The 21,587-nt window shown below is 35.8% G+C and overlaps 1 protein-coding gene across 1 annotated transcript in view; it reads right to left on the reverse strand.

The window, feature by feature from the left end:
* Window positions 1-925: 925 nt before the first annotated feature.
* The window catches only part of pasha (microprocessor complex subunit partner of drosha), a 56,627-nt gene continuing 35,965 nt past the window's right edge, over window positions 926-21,587 (reverse strand). Inside the window, exons 7-10 of the mRNA XM_089095686.1 lie at window positions 20,187-20,287; window positions 13,927-14,083; window positions 8,367-8,561; window positions 926-1,161 (exon numbers count right to left, since the gene is read on the reverse strand). Coding sequence (XP_088951812.1) covers window positions 1,069-1,161; window positions 8,367-8,561; window positions 13,927-14,083; window positions 20,187-20,287 — 546 coding nt within the window. The 3' untranslated portion in view covers window positions 926-1,068. The remainder of the gene's footprint in view (window positions 1,162-8,366; window positions 8,562-13,926; window positions 14,084-20,186; window positions 20,288-21,587) is intronic.

Here is a 21,587-nt window from a genome sequence, read left to right on the forward strand (position 1 = left end):
AGGCCTTTTTTACTGAACAAACTAAGAAATTAAATTTTAATTAATTAATTAAATTTGAATAAGCTTTATTGAACCTGGTATCAGAATTAACTTTACTACGTTGATCTGGCCTATTCTGGGAATAGTACAGTTGGTCAAAGTAGAGGGCGCCAGTAAGTGTTGCACTAATGACATCTGCTTTACGACAATTAAAAATTAGGTGGCAATATTTGACTATATAGATTATTTGTTTGGTATAGTTTCTTTCTCCCTTCAGAACTACACATTTTCTCAACTAACACAATTGCTACTACGTCGCAAATTTCAAAGGCTTTCAAATTGCAGAGTAAAATCTTTCACATAGCTAAATATACCTTATATGGTCTTTTCTTGAGTTCCGTTAAGTTTTACGTTCCGCTTTGTGTCCTTATGATCAGCTTAACAAAAGATTCTTTCTTAACTTAAGAAACTTGAAAAGTAGACTAGGACTCTAATTTTATGTACAGTTACGCTTTAGTCTCCACTTCTCTAAATGTAAAAAAAATATAATCAATCTTCAAAAAAAAAGAAAAAATATAAATGACTAATCATTCAAGTGATGATAATTGGACAATTTTTTTCTTTTTTACTGGTGTATAAAGAAAAAGACACATTAAAGATTTTATATTTTTTCAAATGTCAAATTTCTATTTATAGCCCTAATTTACTAAAAAAATAATTAATTGTGATTTAGTAGGCTAAGTCCATATAAAGGGGTATGTACTAACATGAAAGGGTATCCGTAACTTAAGAAACGTAAAATGGCGCAGGCAATTTAACTAATTTTCTTAATTTTAAAGATTTTTAAATTTGTTTTAATTTTTTTTAACTTTTTAGCATTGAACCAGTCCAATCAACACTTGACAGAAAATATCTTTTTTGTTGCTTGCAGGAATGCTATGAGAAACTTCTTCAAGCTACGTTTAATTTTTGACAGCAAAAGTTTCGAGAAACATTTGAATAGAATAAATAAATTAATCAGAAATTTGACCTCCTAATTGCCAAGGTTGGGGTTTTAATGAAATTAACCATTTCTATCACAGAATGTTTCTAAAGATCTACACTTTTCAAATCTGAAGCAGAAAACGATGGGGTGTCGCTGTTGACTGCCACACTAAATGTTCCAATAGGCTTGAACTCTTCCTGCAAAATATAAGGAATATTAGGACTAGTAAAAGTCAATTATAATCCAACGAAGAAGAAGAATTAAAATATCATACTCATAAAATACGGTGTTTCTAAGCAAAATTTAAATTTTTTTCCTTGAAAACCTTTTCTCTTTTTTTTTTCTCATACTTTTTGTGATGTTTTTTTGCTTTGAATTTTCTTTCGTTGTCTTCTTTTTTCCTTTTCTTCTGGCGTAGTTGTGCTGTGATTTATCTGTTTTAATTATAGCACCCCTTATTTTTTACTGGATTCAGTATTAAATTCTAGCTTAGAATCTCCTTATAAACCCTTTACAAAAAAAAGAAAAAAGATGCTTTGGTGGCAAAAAATAGTGACTTCACGCGATAAATTTATTAGATAAATTTAAAATTAAATTAATAAATTTAAAAAGGAGGCTACATCAAGAAATACAACTCTAACACATACTCAATGAAACTTCTACAATTCTCGTCTGAAAATAAAGCGAATTAAAATTAAACAAAATAAACCTTTGTCAAACTTGCCTGTATTTACTCTATAGAATTATTCAGACATATCCCACTAAACAAATTGGACATAAGTGCCAATCTAAGGGTGTTTGGACATGTTTCTAAAGTGAAGTAAAACCTTTGTTTTAGCCATTATTGACCAGAACTTTAAAATACGTAAACAACACAACTGAAACGGGAGTCGCACTTTATCTAGTGATGAAAAATATTCTAACGTCTGAGACCTCATATTTTCTTTTACTGTATAATCCCTTTTCTAGGTTACCTTTTAACTCCCCTACTTTTGAAATTTCTCTTTTGCCTTATCCTTATTTTTCGTTTTATTGATTATTATCTATTTTTTTGAATATCCACTTTGCTACGTTATCTTCTTCTCTTTAATCTACATTTTCTGCATAATAATCTTGACAAGATCAAAAGCTGCCTTAGACCCCATCTACATGAAGGACAACATCACTTCCAACCAAATAGGTCCTCCACAAGCTTAATATTCACGTTACGCCAAATGCTCGCAGAATCCAAGGAGTGGAGACAACGCCTGTACTTAATGTTTGACAACTTTGGGAAAGTATTCGACTCCATACCCCCAGCCCGTAGCAATGTCCTTCCCGCCCTAACAAATAGACTCATAGACTCATAGACTCATAGACTCATTTATTTATAAACAACTATCGTAGCCGTGGCCGAAGCCCCGACTAAATGGCGCTGTTTAGTACATTACATAAAACTGGTCACTGGCGGTTTAAATAACTGACAAAAAAAGGCACGAAAGAATTGCTGTGACGGGTTGTTCGACACTTTGGCGGCACTAGTTGATTTTTATGGCGGGTGTTGGCGGTGATAGGTGCAGGAGGGGGAAGCAACGAACGGTGTTTCTGGGACGAAAGAAGGGACTGCCCAAAATTGCACATTAACTGTAAGCGCCTATCACGCAAAGTTGGCAGTCGTAAGGTACTAAGGGCAGCCTCATAAGAGTTGTATGTCGGGCCTAGTATCACTTTCACTGCCCGTTTTTGAATGGCTTCCAGATCTTCACTTTGGTGTTCAATATTATGAGCTTGAGGGCCCCAAACAGGACACGCATATTCAAGGACTGGGCGCACATACGTGACGTAAACCGTCTTCAGCTGACTTTGTGAGAAACTCAAACGGCGCAAGGTAATTAGTGACTGTAATGCGTAACTACCTTTTTTCACCAGACCGGCGATGTGCGCGCTAAATGAACAGTCGTCACTGAAAGTAACCCCGAGAATCACTGAGGTTGAGGTAGTAGGGTACCAAGGAACCGGGCATGAGAGGTCACGCTTAAGCGGATTAAACCTCATGACTTTTGTTTTATTCATATTAAGCTGGAGGTCATTAATGCTACACGCCTCGAGAAAGGAGTTCCTGATCTCACTGCTGAACTGGGGATACACGTCTGACTTTTCAGCAAGATATTTCAGAAGTAGGGAGAGATCGTCCACGTATTTGAATCTGTCTTCAAACTCGAGGATAATGTAGTTAATTACCGCTAAAAACAAAAGAGCTGCCAGCTTAGTGCCTTGTGGTGCGCCACACGTTAGTTCAGCCCACTCAGAGTTTAAGTCACTAGGGAAGAGAGCATAGACACACTGACAGCGGTTACGCAGGAAGTCAACAACTAAGAGCAAAATATGCTTCCTAGCGCCCATCTTTTTGAGGTTATTTGCTGCTGTATAGTGGCGGATCAAGTCAAAAGCCTTACGATAGTCGACTAAAAGCAGGTCAACGAGGCTACTGCCTTTGTCCAACCACTCGGTAATCAGGTGGTAGAGACGTACTAGATAATGCGTCGTACTACTCCCTTTCAAGCAGCCGTACTGAAACGGATCTAGGGCTGGCTGAACTTGGGCTAGGAGCTCTCTATAAATAAAAGATTCAGTCACTTTAGCCATATTAGGCGTAATAGAAATCGGACGAAGCTGATTGCAGGACTTTGGGTCTTTGACTTTAGGTAAGACGCGGACGTAGGCTTTTTTCCAAGCACTCGGGAATTTGTGCTCCTTGAACGACTGATTGATCACTGATGAGAGTGGTTTTGCTAAAAACATAGAATATTCTCTTAAAAGTTTAACTGGCAATTCTCCTGGGTAAGAAGCACAGTTGATTTTTAACTTTTGAAGTTCTTTATACACCGCGAACTCTGATACTTCAACGATTGTATCTTCAGAGACGTCAGCAATGAGGGCTTCGATTTCGGCTTCAGTGAAGGACGGGTGAGTAGTACAGATTGAAGTGAAAAAGGCGTTCACTTCGGCTGATTTTATCAGCGTTTTGTCGTCTTTCTGTATCTTAATTTCACTGGTGGTACGTTTACCGGTAAGACGCTTGACTTCAGAGTGCCACCTACGGGGCTCACCTTGAAGGAGAGGCGAGACTTTGTCATGAACGTACCTTTTCTGCGCTGCTCGTAACAGTTTAACAATGCGGTTACGAAGTTTGTTTGCTTGAACAATATCCCCACTGCGATGTAACTGGCAGCGAGTTAAGATAAGCTTCTTTAGATCGGGTGTTACCCAAGGTTTGTCAGTATCACTAACAGTTATTTTTTTCTCAGGGAAATGTTCGTGATATTTACATGACAGCAAAGAGTTGAAAGTATCAACTTTCTGGTCGATATCTGTCATAGAGCAAATCTCATCAAAGTCAAACGTCCCAATCCACTGTCCAAAGGAACGAATTGCCTCTTTAGTCATAGGTCGAGTGGTAATTTTTACTTTACGTGGTGCTGGAAGGCCAACTTTGGCCTTCCAAAGAAGTGTGTTATGGTCAGAGTTATGCAACGGACCGAGAGAGAAGGGTACTTCGTAATAATCGGGAATGTTCGTGAAAATAAGATCTAATATACTACCACTGACGTGAGTAGGGATTGAGACAACTTGCTTAAGGTCAAGCATGCTGGAGACCCATGCCTTATTAGTCTGATTGAAATCACCAGCGATTACAAAAGCAGGCGCTGCGTGTCTGCGGCGTAGGTCATCAGTGCAGTTTTGGATATACTGGATCAGTTCTTTTCTGTTCTTTGCACTTTCGGGGTAGTAAACTGCAGCTACAACCAAGCACGAATATCGCTTTGATAGGCGCTTTGGTTTGCATTCGACCCAAATTACTTCATGGCATGATTCACTGGGCTGACTTAGTAATTTACAAGGTAAGTCTTCCCGAAAGTACAGTCCGACCCCACCGCCTCGTCGGTTAATCCCTCGGTCGCGTCTCGTATTAAAAAACACTTGTACCCCTTGATATGCCCGGTTTCATCGTTAATATCCCAACATTCTGTGATAACAGCAATGGGGGAACTCGTCTGTTTAAGAACTACTTCAAGTTCGTCGGTTTTATTGTTTAGTGATCGGGCATTACATACTAGGATATTGGGAAGTCTGCACTTCGACAAGAAAAACTCAGGTGTTAGGGGGGGTGGGGTACTTGACAGTGACGATACTGGGTCAGCGTACCACGGACGAAGCGAAGGAGGGATTTCACTAGGAGGGATGCAGTTAACTACTGTCAGAATACGTTCCCTTGCTGTACTGAGAGACCTCGCTCTGTTGTTAGAAACGAGAACAGGGATAGCACAATTTTTATTTCTTTGGCCTCCTCTTTTCCCTCTGTGGCTACGCTTGGATCGCTGTTGACTTGGATTGACATCTGGCGGCTTTCTCAACAGACGAAAGAGCCTTAAGTTAATGAAAATAAATGGCGCCACTGTCAGACGAGATGAATTCAGTTCGTATAAATCAGCTTTTCCGTACTTTAATGCCATCGTTATTGCACTAATGGAAACTATGACAGTCAAATTTTCAATTATTCATACCACCTCAGCAGAAAAGAAACCATGAGAAATTCACAAATAAAGCTATACTTGTAAGACGCTCAGGCTGCTATTTGAGCGCTCTGGAACGCCATCTCCAGTGAAACTCCAAATTACAAAAAAGATGGCGCTACTGTCAGCGAGATGAATTCAGTTCGTATAAGTCAGCTTTTCAGTTCTTTAATGCAATCATTAGTGCACTAGTGGAAACTAGGAAAGTCAAATTTTCGATTACTTACACCATCACAGCAGAAAAACCACGAGAAAATTCACAAATCAAGCTATACATGGACGACGCTCAGGCTGCTACTTGAGCGCTCTAAACGCCATCTACCTCCAAATGCGATTGAGTGCATGAAACTTGTAGTTTGACAAGAGAAACGTCTCACTTCGTATGACAACAGCTACCTCCGAAGGATGTTAAACATTATCGATATTAAAAATTCATTGTCAGGTATAGTCTTTTCCATGTTATCTTCTTTTTATTTTATAGCTATTCTACTCTCTCGCTTTTCCCTCTCTATTCTTCTTTCTTTTATTTTATGCTTTTCTTTTATCGCTTTATGTTTTCCTTTTCTACATATTCGATTTTTACTTAATTTTTCCCTTATCTCTCTACATGCAGTTCTCTACAGAGAGGAATATATAGTAATCCACATGTCTTCATAGAACACACGTGATTAAAGGGGTTAAAGTACCAAGGGGAATTAAAATGAAATCTGGTGGTTTAAAATGGTTAACTGGGAAATCGAGAATTCAATTTACAATGAAAATGACCTCTGTATGCAGTTGTACAGTTTTCGATAGTAGCGGGCGTCAAATTGAAAACTAAAATGAAATATAGGTTAAAATCAGCAAACAAATATACTAAAACCATAGTTATGTCACAAAAGACAGTAGACGCCCAAGCATCCTAACTAATTATTTTCGTTTTACATCTGGATAATTGAAAACTCGGATAATCGAGTTTATGGAAAAAAAAAAAACAGTTTAGTGCAAAACCAACAACTACAACTACTAACTCACTGCAGCATCAAGCCGCCTGAGGCCAACTTAGCTATACACGCTCCATCTCCATCACAATCTATTCAAAGCCTCCCTCTTTATACCCTCCCAAGAAATTCCCATTTACATTAGATCTGTCCTTACCACATCATCCCATCCAAATCACGGACGACCTTCTTTCGTTTGGCCCAAGACGTTTAGCCGATAAGGACAATCTTTGGCAGTATGCCCTCCTTCATCTGCAGAACGCGCCCAATATATCTCAATATATCAAAATATCTGTCTCTAATTATAGCTCTAGAAACCGGGATTGAACCCCACTTTTCGTGCAACCTACTGTTTGAAATACGGTCAGTCAGCCAGGTATCCAGAACAATTCGTAAGCAATTTCTCTGGAAAACATCTAGCAAATCTTCATCCGTTTTTCGGATCAGCCATAGCTTCAGAACCATATTTGACCACTCACATCACTATAGCTTCCAATATTCTAATCTTGCTTTGCACACTTATCTTCTTATTCTTCTAAACTTTTTTCAGCTGTGAAAAAACACCCTGGGCTTGGTTAATAATATTACCTAGGTAAGTGAAGCTATACACTTGATCGATCTCCTCATTACACAACATCACCTCTTCACCTTCACTTGTTTCTAGTCTTAGCGACTGAGATTTTCGAACCAATTCTTGCACCTATAAGCTCACAAAACCTCTAAAAGTTCATTCGTTTTCCTAACACTTTTACCTAGGATACTTAAATCATCAGCAAAACCTAAATCCCCGAAAGTTTTTCCTCCCAATTTGATTCCATTCTCTCCCATTGCCTTTACTGTGCTCCTTAGGACAAATTTCATCAAAATGATATAAACGGGGATAGAGCGCAACTCTGTTTAACTCCTAATTTAATACGAAACCAGCTACTAATTCAACTTCCTACCGTAACCGCAGCAATGTTATTTTTGTACATAGCACTAATCACTTTAATGTCTGGTAAATGGGATAAATAAAAAATAAGATAGAAATCGGATTAATTACAAAGTATAGGATTGAAACCGCGTAGTGACACGTCATAGTACAGTTCAATAGCGACTGGTAACTAAACTAATACGGTAACAAAATGAGTAGAGTAGATAGCACTGGGTTATGGACGGGGGACATCTCCGTGCATGCATTGATTTGGCTTGAAAATTTAATCATTTGATCAAGGTTGGTAGTCAGGACAATCAAGAATCCGGTTATCGGGCCGGGTTATCGAGTTTCTATTGTAGCTTGGGCCACCAACATGCAACTTGCCACTGAAATTGCGGTTGTCTTTAGTAATCAACATACTTAATGTTTAAACTTTTAACATATGTTTTGCTTATTTAATATAACGATTCAAGGTGGCAGCGCTGACAAAAATAAGATACTGCTCTAAAACCAATACAATTTTGAAACAATCATAAGACACATCTTAGAGAATCGCCCTTTTGAATAGACCTAAAATGGGTCCTGGGGGCCTAAAATTTTTCAAAATTGATGTCCTTTGTACTTAAAGACGTTGGTTATATCAGAAAGATACCCAGAGAAGGGAGGGGTCTCTCTCCAGTTTCTCTACTTTCTCTATAAGAGTCTATAGGCGCTGTTTCACTTTCATCTACTATTACAATGAGTATTCTCCCCAACAGAACAAAGACTCATGCTTACCTTTTTATGCAGTATAGTTCATTCATATCGTGTAAGTCATATTAAACTATGTTTGATTGACAAGCAGCCTAAGAAAAAAAAATTCTAAAAAGCAAGCCTGATTTTCTTTTTCAGATACGTTATTTTAAACCCCCTGTTCAAAAACTAAATTCAAAAAAAGCATGAAAAATATTTACCTTTCTTCTGTGTAAGTTTTCCATTTCCAGCTTGAGCTTTTCCAGAATGGCAAAATTTGGTTCGTTAACAACAGCTTTTCCTTGGAGTACGGTTATGCCCTTTTCAAGGGCCCTTTTCTCAGCAAGAGGTTTCAAGGACTGATTTCCATATAGGCGAAGAATGGATCCCCAGGTCTTGACATGAGGGTGCATCGCCTACAAGAACATACAGTTAGTCCCTTTTTTGTTCTTATAGAAGTGAAGGATTATTTGCACATAAAAATAACACGACAACACTCCGACTTATACTCATAAATTTGTTTCAGGGGAAGCGAGCAAAGAAAAAAAACCAGAAAACATAGGGGAGTTGTAGGAAATATACAACAGAATATAGTAAAATCATAAAAACAAAGAGATTAAAAATCGCAAGATGAAGAAACAAACGGGACTAAGACCAGTAGAAGGAAAAGACAAGCTAAAACTACGCCAATATTTTGCCTGTTATAAAACAAGACGTCTTCAAGGCTAAATGTAGAACAAAGATAAAATCTAAAATATCCTATAAAGCTTAAAATTAAATAAAATCAAAATTAAAGGCAATAAAAAAAAACAAAAAGCAAACCAATATCTTTATATACAACTATTACTGCGACTGAGCACCAAAGAGTATCCTTATAGAAAATTGAGAGTAACTTCAGTGAGAACACAGAAGCGACTGGATAAAACAAAGGATATAACTATGAAATTAATTATTTTTAGTGAAATAACCCTTTGGTTGGCATCCACCACTGTAATTCCCTTTGGTCTTGAATTTACTTTGGTCTCCTGGTGATTTTGCAAAACCTTATTACCATTATTAGCTATACGTTCACTTTTAAAGAATAATGTCATAAATCGAAATAATATTAAAAATCATAAAAGCCTCAAGATTTCAAGGGGGCATGAACCTACTCCCCTCCCCCCGCCTACATTTCTGAATCACAGAACTATAAAAAAACAAGGCAAATTAAGATTGTATATACTCTTAGAATTCACTTCGTCTTATAAACGGCTTAAGATTGAATAATAACACAAGTAAAACTGTTTTAGTTAGGACAGAGCACACCTTTTTCTCTTTCTGTTTTTTTAAGTGGAATGCCTTCATTTCCCTCACTTTTTTGTAATGATTAGATAAGATTTGTAGTAAAAATAAATCCATAATGTAACTAACATACTAGAAGATTGCTTCAGTTGATTCAAAAGACGAAAATAGAGGGAAAGAAAAACCAAGCGAAAACAAATCTAATAAAGAATGAATCTAGTATGTCCAAAACAAATTTCATGAATATTAATAGTTGCTACGGAACTACCTACATCGAGCTCAAAAATATTACACAGGTTCAAGTTCATTTATTTTTCTATCATACATAGATAACATAGTAAAACAAATGTCAAATGTCCAAAACAAAACAAATTCGTTTGCAAAAACAAATATCCAAAACAAATTTCATGAATATTAATAGTTGCTACGGAACTACCTACATCGAGCTCAAAAATATTACACAGGTTCAAGTTCATTTATTTTTCTATCATACATAGATAACATAGTAAAACAAATGTCAAATGTCCAAAACAAAACAAATTCGTTTGCAAAAACAAATGTCCAAAACAAATTTCATGAATATTAATAGTTGCTACGGAACTACCTACATCGAGCTCAAAAATATTACACAGATTCAAGTTCATTTATTTTTCTATCATACATAGATAACATAGTAAAACAAATGTCAAATGTCCAAAACAAAACAAATTCGTTTGCAAAAACAAATGTCCAAAACAAATTTCATGAATATTAATAGTTGCTACGGAACTACCTACATCGAGCTCAAAAATATTACACAGGTTCAAGTTCATTTATTTTTCTATCATACATAGATAACATAGTAAAACAAATGTCAAATGTCCAAAACAAAACAAATTCGTTTGCAAAAACAAATGTCCAAAACAAATTTCATGAATATTAATAGTTGCTACGGAACTACCTACATCGAGCTCAAAAATATTACACAGGTTCAAGTTCATTTATTTTTCTATCATACATAGATAACATAGTAAAACAAATGTCAAATGTCCAAAACAAAACAAATTCGTTTGCAAAAACAAATATCCAAAACAAATTTCTTGAATATTAATAGTTGCTACGGAACTACCTACATCGAGCTCAAAAATATTACACAGGTTCAAGTTCATTTATTTTTCTATCATACATAGATAACATAGTAAATATACAAATATCTGACAGAGAGACAAGCTCCTTTTGCACAGATTAAAATATATACATATATAACCCCCTCCTCCTCCTCGAAAGAAGGAAAAGCGAAGGGAGGGTCTAAAAGTGCTGCTATCTAATGTTACAGGCTGCTATCTAATGTTCCTATTTGTTACCCGGGTAGATTTTGTAATTTCAATTTGTGCGTTCGGGCCTGAATCAGAGAAATGGTATTACATGAGCATCCTAAAATTTAATAGTTGCTCCATTACTAAAGAAATTGAGCTTATAAAACACCTTACTTCTTAGCGATATTAAAAAGTTGGCCAACGGCAAGAAAATCAAGTTTTCAACTAATAGATACAAAATTTTTACAATAATCGACAATTCTTGGTAAACTGTTAAACGGCTACGTCACCAGTTTTTGTGAAAAAAAAAAAAAAAAAAAAAAAAAAAAGAGAGAGAGAGACTAAGGTGACTATTTTGAAAATTCTAAGGAACTCACAACTTTGTTGCAGTAAATACCTAAAACATTTATAAGATAGTGAAAGCACAAAAAGGAGCTAACTCCTGACTGGGTACAAGAAAAAGCTTATCTCCCTATTAATGTAAAAACAATTTAGAGGCATATAGGTGGCAACCCCGTCCCTCCCCGTCCCTCCTCTCCCCGACAATAATTTTACAGAAAGATAGGTACGCTGCATCTTGGCTGAAGCGGAATCACTAAGATTTTCAGTCAATTATTAGGGGCATAAAATGACCCCATGTCACCTACAATACCCACCCGTTAGCTTTTCAGACAAAAGGTAGGCATACTGCACCTTATCTTTACGAGAATGGCGGATTTATTTTTGATTGGTAAGATTGGGAAACAAAGGTGGGCCAGAGGCCACTAAAAATTATCTAACTCCTCCCATAGATCCCTAAAATTCTGAACTTTGCATTTTACGGTAGTTTAGCTTAGTGACGGAACCAGGACTTTAGGATGGAGTGGGAGTGACTTGTTAAAATTTTTATTGCATTATTTACCCGACGGATTGATAGACAAGAAGTTATAGGTTACTTTTTTTTTATCTACAGATAGGAAAACAGATATGGGGCCATGGGGCCTTTATGGCCAGTAATTCTGTACACTTGTCAGTAAAAACCATACCTGAGTTAAAGGGAAGGAGGATAAAGGTTCCTCGTATGAACTATCACCGGATAAGTTGTACCCCAGCATAGGAATACACAGCAAAGAATTGAGTATTAAGGGGATCTTAGACACGACCATTTCGTTGGACCGTATCTAACATATGGTCATTTCGATATAGCCTATTTTATAGATACGACTATTTCGATAGGAACCAATATTTTCGTATTAATTCAAAGTTAAACCTGATATTCACCTGGGAGAACAAAAAAAAAACTAAGTGCAAAATATGATATGACACGTTAATTCCAAAAATAAATTAAAAACAACAGAGTTACGATAACCGTAAAAATGCCAGCGAAATATTTATTATACTTGAAAATTTAATATACCTTTCACCAAAAATTTCTACGGGCTCTAAGGATTGACAGATAATTTTTTCGTATACATAAATGTAATGCTGACTTTGAAACCATGTCTGTAATTGTTTTTAATCAAACAGTACGTGGTAACGAACTGTAAGTAAGGAGTGATCCGGATTAATAGTAACCGAAACTCTAAAAAACGGAATTTTGATACAAATAGATACATCAAAAGAATCAAATTTTTATGCTGATTCTTGCGCACGGATGCGTGTTTATTTGCTTGTTTGTTTTGTTTTTTTTTCCAGGGGTGATCACACCGAACCAGTGGTCCTAGAATATCGTGAGAGGGTTCATTCGAACAAAAATTAAAAGTTCTAGTGCCCTTTTTAAGTGACCAAAAAATGGAGGGCAACTAGGTCCCCTGCCACGCTCATTTTTTTTCTCAGAGTCACCCAATCAAAATTTTGAGATAGCTATTTTGTTCAGCATGGTCGAAAAATATAATCACCATGTCTTTGAGGAGGACTTAATCCCCCAGAGTCCCCGGGGGAAGGGCTGCAAGTTATGAACTTTGCCCAATATTTACATAAGTATTGGTTATTGGAGAGTATACAGACGTTTTCAAGATTTTTTCTAGTAGTGGAAGGGGGGTGGGGTTACGTGGGAGAATCTTTCCATGGAGGAAGTTTTCATGGGGGAAGGGAAATTGCTATGAAGGGGGCGCCGAATTTCCAAGCATTATTCTAAAAAAACTATCAGGAATAAAACCACAAGTTTTCAACTGAAAGTATTTCAACATCAAAACTTAAAACAAACAGGAACTATTACGTATATGATTGGGTTCACCCCCTAGTCAATACCTCCCTCTTTACGCTAAAGTTTCTTTAGTACTTTCATAAGAGGTATTTATTCTAATTAACAGACTTTGTGATTAAGGGGTCATTCTTAAAGAATTGGAAAACAATTCGAACTTTAGCGTAAACAGCGAGATATTGACTAGGGAGGCGAACCCCCTAATATACGTAAAAAAAAACACGAGTATAGAAGTTCGTTACGTAAGTTAATTCGTAAGTTACGTATATTTAATACTAATAAAAACGTTCGTAAATCAAATTAAACAACTTTCTAGAAAGCCATTTAGCCAAAAAAAGCAAAATTAATATGCAAATTTCGTTTTAATTATTTATGTACGGTGAGTCAAAAGCAAAACCTGCATTAATTCAAAAACGTTCAGAAATTAAATAAAAAAAAACAAGTTTTTTAAAACTGAAAGTAAGAAGCGACATTAAAACTTAAAACGAACAGAAATTATTCGGTATATGAAAGGGCTTGTCCCCTCCTCAACGCTTCGCTTTTTACGCGGAAGTTTGACTCTGTCTCCCAACTTTATTTTTTAAAACAATAAAAAAATATTAGCATAAAGAGCGAAGGGTTGAGGAGGGGACAGTCACTTTCATATACGGAATAATTTCTGTTCGTTTTAACTTTTAATGTCGCTCCTTACTTTCAGTTAAAAAAAAGTTTTTTTTATTTAATCCTACAAAGGATTTGTCTTTGCTCTGACGATTTCACTATCGTATTTAATTATTGTTGTATTATTCCATTCATTGATATTTCATTACATTATTTTATTCATATCGTGTATTTCATCATTATATTACACGCAAAGAATCGTGAAAAAGAGAGAAGACTTCACAGAAAAAGACAAGGAAAAAGAATAAATCAAATGAAAAGAACAAAACATAAAGGAAAAAAAGAGAACTAGAAAAACTAAAACAATAGTACCAGTAATATTAATAAATAATAATAAAAAAAAATAAACATCATGAGATTTACCTTGAGAATCGCTTGCGATGCTAATTGCTTTCCGTCCTTTTTGCTCTTGCAACGAACACGAACAGTATGCTTTCCAACCGTCATTTCGGCTTCGTTCTTTTGAGGCTTTAAACTATGCATCTTAAATTCTATATTGGTTTCACAAAGACCATAGTTTCTACAATAAAAGAAAAAAACTTCACAAAATCCATAATTCAAATATGTCCAGTTTAAATGTCTATCTTGTATGGCCTGTGAGTTTTGGGGACACCAGAACACCTTGAAACTTTTCCAGAGAAACTAAGAACCCCCCAAAACTACAAAAATTTAGGGGACTATATTTTGCAGATATATTCATTCCGTGGGATATTGCCTTAAACACCCTAATGAGAAGATAGAGCAGATGAGTTTCATGAAGAAACCGTTGTGCATCACTAAGTGTGTCACATATTAAATGTAGGGCATATATTACCTAAACCTAAACACAATACTTGAAACGACATCTATATTCTACCTGCCTCGGGAAATACTCAGAGCACAGCTTTGATTCAGATCAAATTGATTTATACTTAAAACGAAATAGAAATATAAAAAAAAAACAGGTAAAATATCTCCATAAGATAGTAGAAAACTGATTCTTATTGAACTGTCTTATTGAAAGATTATGTCTGTTTTTCTATGTTTTCATTTCGTTTGCAAATGTAAGCACAGTGTAGTCTAAGAAATGGTCAGATCATTTCTTAGATATTGCAAAAGTAAATATTCCAGAAATAAACATTGGTGTTTCAAAATTGAAATCATATCACAATGTATCATTTATTTCTTTTTTTCGTGGTCTTAGACCAGGGTACTTCGTATCGAAGAAGTTGTCGTAGAAACTTCGAAAAGGGCTAATTCGATTGGAAATTGGATTTCCAGATAGAAAATATGTTTTTGAGGAGGAAACTCTCCCAAAACCCTCAGGGCAAGGGTTTTAAGTTATGCCCCAGGGGCATATAAGAACGATGTTGGCACAATGTATTATTTATTATTTTTTCCTTTAGAGCATAGCCCTTTGTATCCAAGAAGTTGTCGTAGAAACTTTGAAAAGGGCTCATTCAATGGAAATTGGAGTGACTTCAGCCCTTTTTAGTAGTCGAAAGTGATTGGAAGGCAACTAACACCCATTCCACGCCCACCATTTCCCAAAACACATCCAATCAAAATTTTGAGATAGTCATTTTGTTCAGCGTAGTTGATTTCCAGATAAAAAGTATGTTTTTGATGAGGAAACTACCCCACAGATTTTTATAGAAGGCGTTGTCGTAGAAACTTCAAAAAAGGCTCATTCGATTGGAAATTCAAAGGGCTAATACCCTTTTTAATAGTCGAAAGTAATTGGAAGGCAACTAACCCCCCTCTCACGCCCACCTTTTCCCCAAACACATCCGATCAAAATTTTGAGATAGCCAGTTTATTCAACGTAGTTTTAAGTTCTGGAAATTAAGTCTTTGAAGATGACAACCCCACAGCCCTCAGGCCAAGGGTTGTAAGTTATGCCCTGGGGACAAATAAGGTTTTTATAAAACGCGTTGTCTTAGAAACTTCAAAAAGAGCTCATTGGATTGAAAATTGAAATGGCTAGTGCCCTTTTTAATAGTCGAAAGTGATTGGCAGGCAACAAACACCCCTTCCACGCCCACCAATTCCCCAAACATATCCAATCAAAATTTTGATATAGCCATTTTGTTCCACACAGTTTAAAGTTCAGGAAATTATACCTTTGAGCTGGACACTCCCCCCAGAATCTTCAGGGCAAGGGTTATAAGTTATGCCCTGGGGGTATATAGGGTTTTTTATTGGAAGCTTTGTCTTATAAACTTGAAAAAGGGCTCATTCGATTGGAAATTCAAAGAGCTAGTGCCCTTTTTAATAGTTGAAAGTGATTTGAGGGCAACTAACCCCCTCTCACGACCATCTTTTCCCCAAACACATCTAATCAAAATTCTTAGATAGTCATTTTATTCAACGTAGTTGAAAGATTTGAAAACTAGGTCTTTAAGGATGACAAATCCTCCTCCCCCCCACAGCCCTCAGGGCAAGTGTTGTAAGTTTTGCCCTGGGGGCATAAAAGGTTTTTATTGAAAGTGTTGTCGTAGAAACTTAAAAAGGGCTCATTCAGTTAGAAATTGAAAAGGCTAGTGCCTTTCTTATTAGTTGAAAGTGATTGGATAGCGACTAACGCCCCTCTCACGTCCACCATTTTCCCAGAGACATCCAATCAAAATTTTGAGATATCCAATTTGTTCAACGTAGCTGAAAGTTCTTGAAATTTGGTCTTTTAGGATGATAACCCCCTCAGAGCCCTCAGTGCAAGAGTTGTAAGTTATGCCCTGGGGGCATATAAGGTTTATATAGAAAGTTGTTTTAGAAATTTCTAAAAGGGCTCATTTGATTTGAAATTGCCCTTTTTAAAAGTCGAAAGTAAGTGGAGAGTAATTAACCCCCCTCTCACGCCCACCGTTTCCCCAAGAACATTCAATCAAAGTTTATAGATAGCCATTTTGTTCAACGTAGTTTAAATTTCTGGAAATTATGCATTTAAGGATGACAAACCCCCCAGAGCCCTCAGGGCAAGGGTTGTAAGTTATGCCCTGGAGGCATATAAGGTTTTTATAGATAGAGTTGTCATAAAAACTTCAAAAGGAGCTCATTCAGTTGAAAATTGAGAGGGCTGTGATTGGAAGGTAACTAGCCCCTCTCTCACGCCCACCATTCCCCCAAACACATCCAATCAAAATTATCAGATAGCCATTTTGTTCAACGTAATAGAAAGTTCTGAAAATTAGGTCTTTGAAGATGACAACCCCCCCCTCCAGCCCTCAGGGCAAGGGCTGTAAGTTATGCCCTGGGGGCCTACAGGATTTTTATTGAAAGCGTTGTCGTAGAAACTTCAAAAGGGCTCATTTGATTGAAAATTGAAAGGGCTAGTGCCTTTTTTAACAGTTGAAAGTGATTGGAGAGTGACTAACGCCCCTCTCACACCCACCATTTCCCAAAACAAAATCCAATCCAATCAAAATTTTGAGATAGCCATTTTATTTAACGTAGTTGAAAGTTCTGGAAATTAGGTATTAGAGGATGACAACCACCCTAACAGCCGTTAGAGTAAGGGTTGTAATTTATGCCCTGGGTGCATATAAGGTGTTTTTAGAAAGCGTTGTCGTAGAAACTCAAAAACGGTTCATTCGATTGGAAATCGAAAGGCCTAGTGCCCTTTTTAATAGTCAAAATTGATTGGAAGGTTTGACATTTTTATAGTAAATATCGATGTGGGTATAATGTATTATTTTGTTGTTGTTGTTGTTGTTTATACCAGGGCACTTCGTATTGAACGAGCTGTCATAGGAACTTCGAAAAGGACTCATTCGATTGAAAATAGAAAGGGCTGATGCCCTTTTTACTAGTCGAAATTGATTGGAGGGCAACTGATCCCCCTCCAATGCCCACCCTCCCCCTTTTTCCCATTATGTTCAAAAACTAAATGTTGCCATAAGATGAAATCAAAACGCACTGTGTTACTGCTAATTCCCAATAAGGCATCTCAGCAGTATCCCAAGAACGACTGAGGGTATTATGTTCAAACTTTTGGGGACACTTCTGCTCTTAAAATTTAACCAAATCAAAATAGCGTAAGTTTATCCAAGCTATCAAAGAAAATAAACAGATTTTTTTTTCGAATGGTATCAAGTTTTCCATTTCAGGTCATCTAGAGGAGGAATGAAACTAAATTTTTGAAACACTACTATTTGTGTCCAGATTTTTAAAAGGGTGTATGCTGCTAAAAATTGCTGAAAATTTTTCTCCAGCATACAAGTAACAGGCCAAACTATTAAGTCTTAAAAAAACGAAAAGATTTAAGAGTTATTTTCTTTTTCCCTGAAAAGACTATGTCAATATAAAACGAACATAAATTAATTAAAAAAAACTTTTTCTAAAAAATAAGTTTTTCAAAAAAAAGTAAAAGAACTCCATTAAAAAAAAATTAGCAAAAATAAAATCAAATAATCTACCAAGCGTGAAACTACCAGAAATCAGCACCGATAAATAAATGAAACCCAAAACGAACAAAAATTACAATAAATAACCGAGTCAAACCCAAAACGAACAGAAATTAACATGAGTAGGGCTCAAAACCCCTATGCCTTCCCAAGACCAGAACATAATTTGCACTTTACTGAAAAATATAAATGTTTTTACTTTTATAACTTTGAAAAATCAAATAATATTAACATTTTGATTAATAAATATCAGTATATGTATATTAAACTGACAATGCACATTCATTGGTATTTTTTCAATTTATTGGTCAAATCACAATCATTGGTATTTGTTTCAAAAAACATAGTTAATTATATATGTGATAAAACAATTTAGTGAGAATTCTAACAAATACCAATATGCTAGTCAAAAAAATAATATTTAATGATATATTCTAATATTATATCCGTACAAATGAGAGGGATGGGGCTGTTTTTCGGTGTTCCGCGTTTCTATAAAAATCTCTTCTATCGTAAATTGCTTTTCGAAGAAGAAAAACCGGAAACATTCCTGCTGCAAATAAACACAATTACAAGTAATCACAATAGCAAACAATTTAGAATTAATAAGGGGGGGGGGATCGGAAAAGATTTTGGTTTGATACTAAAAAAGAGTAAGAAGAAAAAGCTCTGTTATAAATAATTCTGTGTCGTTTAGAATTTCATAGAGTTAATGTAGAGTCAATAAAAGTTTATGTCATAGCTTAATTATCATAAGAGAAAGCCTAGACATTTTAAATACAAATAACTTCAATTACGAATAACTAAAATAAATATGTATAAAGTTTATAGGGGATAGGGCTAGATAAAGAGAGCAGCAGTGAAGCAGAAAGCGAAGACTTTACTTTGCCAAATTTAGCATTATATTTGCTATCAAAATATTTGTTGACTTGTCACAGGGATTAATTGTCGGTTTTTTTTTTTTTTGTTTCTTTCGCAAATTTTCAAGGTCATTCGACATGATTTCCAAAACCTATGTATGGTAAGGAGTGAAGGACCCTCTACATAAATATTCTACACTTAAGCTTGCAACGCTACAATATTTTTGTTCCTAAATGGCAAATAAACAGAAAAAATATCTCATACAGTTGATATTTTCGCTGCTTAATAGAATATTTTTGGTTTCTCTAATATATAATACAATTTAAAATTTCTATTACAGAAAAAGTATATTTATTTATACTAATTTGTTAATTTATCTTGTTGGAGGGATAAATGGATTAAAACAAAATTGATTGAAAAGATAAATAAAGAAATGGTGTTGTTTACTATACGCATTTTGAATCTTTAATTTAAAACCAAGAATATCCTTGAACTTAATTTTTTTTTTTTTAATATCACAAAGAAGTATCCAACTGTGATTTAAAAAGATTATAGTTGTACACCAGAATTGAAAAAATATAGAAGGAAAAAGGTCCCTAACCCTTCCAAAGTCAAAAATTTTTTTTGCGCCAAAATGCTCCTTTATATATGTACCCTAAGCGATTGGAAAGAAACCTTTCAAAAAATCACCCCAAGAATCCTTTTACGTGTACCCAAACAAATGGCCTTTTACTATTAAGGGGTAAATTCATCTCTGGTAGGGTATCCTGGATTTAGGGGATTTCCCGGGAGTCGCAAGGAATTACTCGAAATACCGTTTTTACAGCCGTCCTAGCGGAGTGGTTAGCACGCTAAACTTGATATCCTTGGTCCGTGAGGTTGCGTGAGGTTGCTTCAAGTCCTGGTGTCGCTGATTTTTTGGTTCGGAACGGATTCAATGGCGTGACTCTGGAAGCTCAGCCAGAGTCGACCCAGCTCTAAATAGGTACCTGGAAAACCTGGAGAAGGTCAAAAAGGAAGGGTGTGCAAAAGCACAGGATGATTTCCCAGCCCCATTACACTTCCTTGCTGAAGGGTCATGGAACAGAGATCAGAACCGCCGGTAGGGACTGTAAAGTCCAATGCCGTATTCTTTATGCTTTTACCTTACCAATGACCAAGATCGAAAAGTGAAACAGCTCCTAAACTTCTCCCCCCTAAAGAAAGTAATAAGAAGGGCAGTGAAGGGCAGCCTGTTCCTCATCAACAAGTGTAGGTGGAGGAACAAGTTGAAAAACATAAACTAGCCTCAGCTATAATATTAAACTAGAAAATCAAACAAAGAAAGACAAGGGAGAGAAGATAGAAAATAAACACTTTCAAATATAATCCAATCATTACCTTTGGATGCAAGTTAGGAGAATAGGATATGGGGTGGGTTCACTAACTTTGGTTGACAAATCTGCTACCCGTGGGTCTTCTATAAGAACATTGTCGAAAAACTAAAAAGAAAGAGGAACAAATCAGAAGAAGGATACAGTGCTTTCATACCTACCAATCTATCGTGAAATCTTTTTTTCGGAATTTTGCTTTCGAAAATCAGATCCAACGATCTACCGATAAATATCGATATTCAATTGGTATTGATTGATGCCGATATTCAATTCCAAGAAAATGTCATTATATTTTCTACAAATTTTATAACTTATGTGAACTACGTTTTGCTTAAATCCCTTAAGCACCAATCAATTTCCAAGTAGTTTTTCAGTACATTCGGTTTATTCCAAATTATTTCCTCTTTTTAAGCAATTAATTAAAAAAAACTTTCGGAAAATTAAGTTTTTCAAAGAAAATTAAAGGTCATCTTTAACATAAGCTCAGCACATACAAATACCTGTGAAAATTCAAACTTAAAACGACCAGAAATTCCTATTAAAGAATAAATGAAACCCAAAACGAACAGAAATTAAAAAAAAAATCATAGCAAAAAACATACATTAAGTAATAATATAAATGAATAAATAGATCTTGAAGCGAGTAATGCTTAGATTGAATATGAAAATCAAGCTTAAAGCGAAAAAAATATTTTGCTATTAGAGTATAAATGAAACTTATAACGAACAAAAATTAAATAAACAATCAATGCAAACAAACATACAATAGGTATTAATGTAAATGAATAAATAAATCTTAAAACAAGTGAAACTTAAATTGAATATGAAAATTAAGTTTGAATCGAATAAAAATAACTACAACAAAGAGTTTGGGTATCACCTCACTGCAGAAGCCTAAAACCTACTGCGTCATTGGCGCTTTACTGAAAACTATATGAGTCTTGAACAGTCTTGGAAAGTATAAACAAAACTACTACTAATACTACTAACAACTCACCGCAGCACCAAGCCGCCTGAGGCCAACACAGCTACGCACGCTCCTCCTCCATCCCAATCTATTCAAAGCTTCCCTTTTTATACCCTCCCAGGAAGTTTCCATTTCCTTTAAATCTTACTTTATGACGTCCAAGACGAGGACGACTTGCTTTCCGTTTAGCCCTAGACGGTTGGCCGAAAAGAACAATCTTCGGCAATCTGTCATCCTTCATCCGCACAACGTGCCCTAGCCACCTCAACCTTTCTTTCATTATAGCCCTAGAGTATACACATTTTTCGTATAGCCTATTGTTTAAAATACGATCAGTCAGCCGGGTTCCCAGAACAATCCTTTAGCGATTTCTCTGGAAAACATCTAGCAAATCTTCATCCGCTTTTCGGAGCGCCCATGCTTCAGAGCCATATTTGACCA

This window comes from Artemia sp. Qi Xiang Cuo, chromosome 1 (genome assembly GCF_049724085.1).
Source record: "Artemia sp. Qi Xiang Cuo chromosome 1, ASM4972408v1, whole genome shotgun sequence".
Lineage (NCBI taxonomy): Eukaryota > Metazoa > Arthropoda > Branchiopoda > Anostraca > Artemiidae > Artemia > Artemia sp. Qi Xiang Cuo.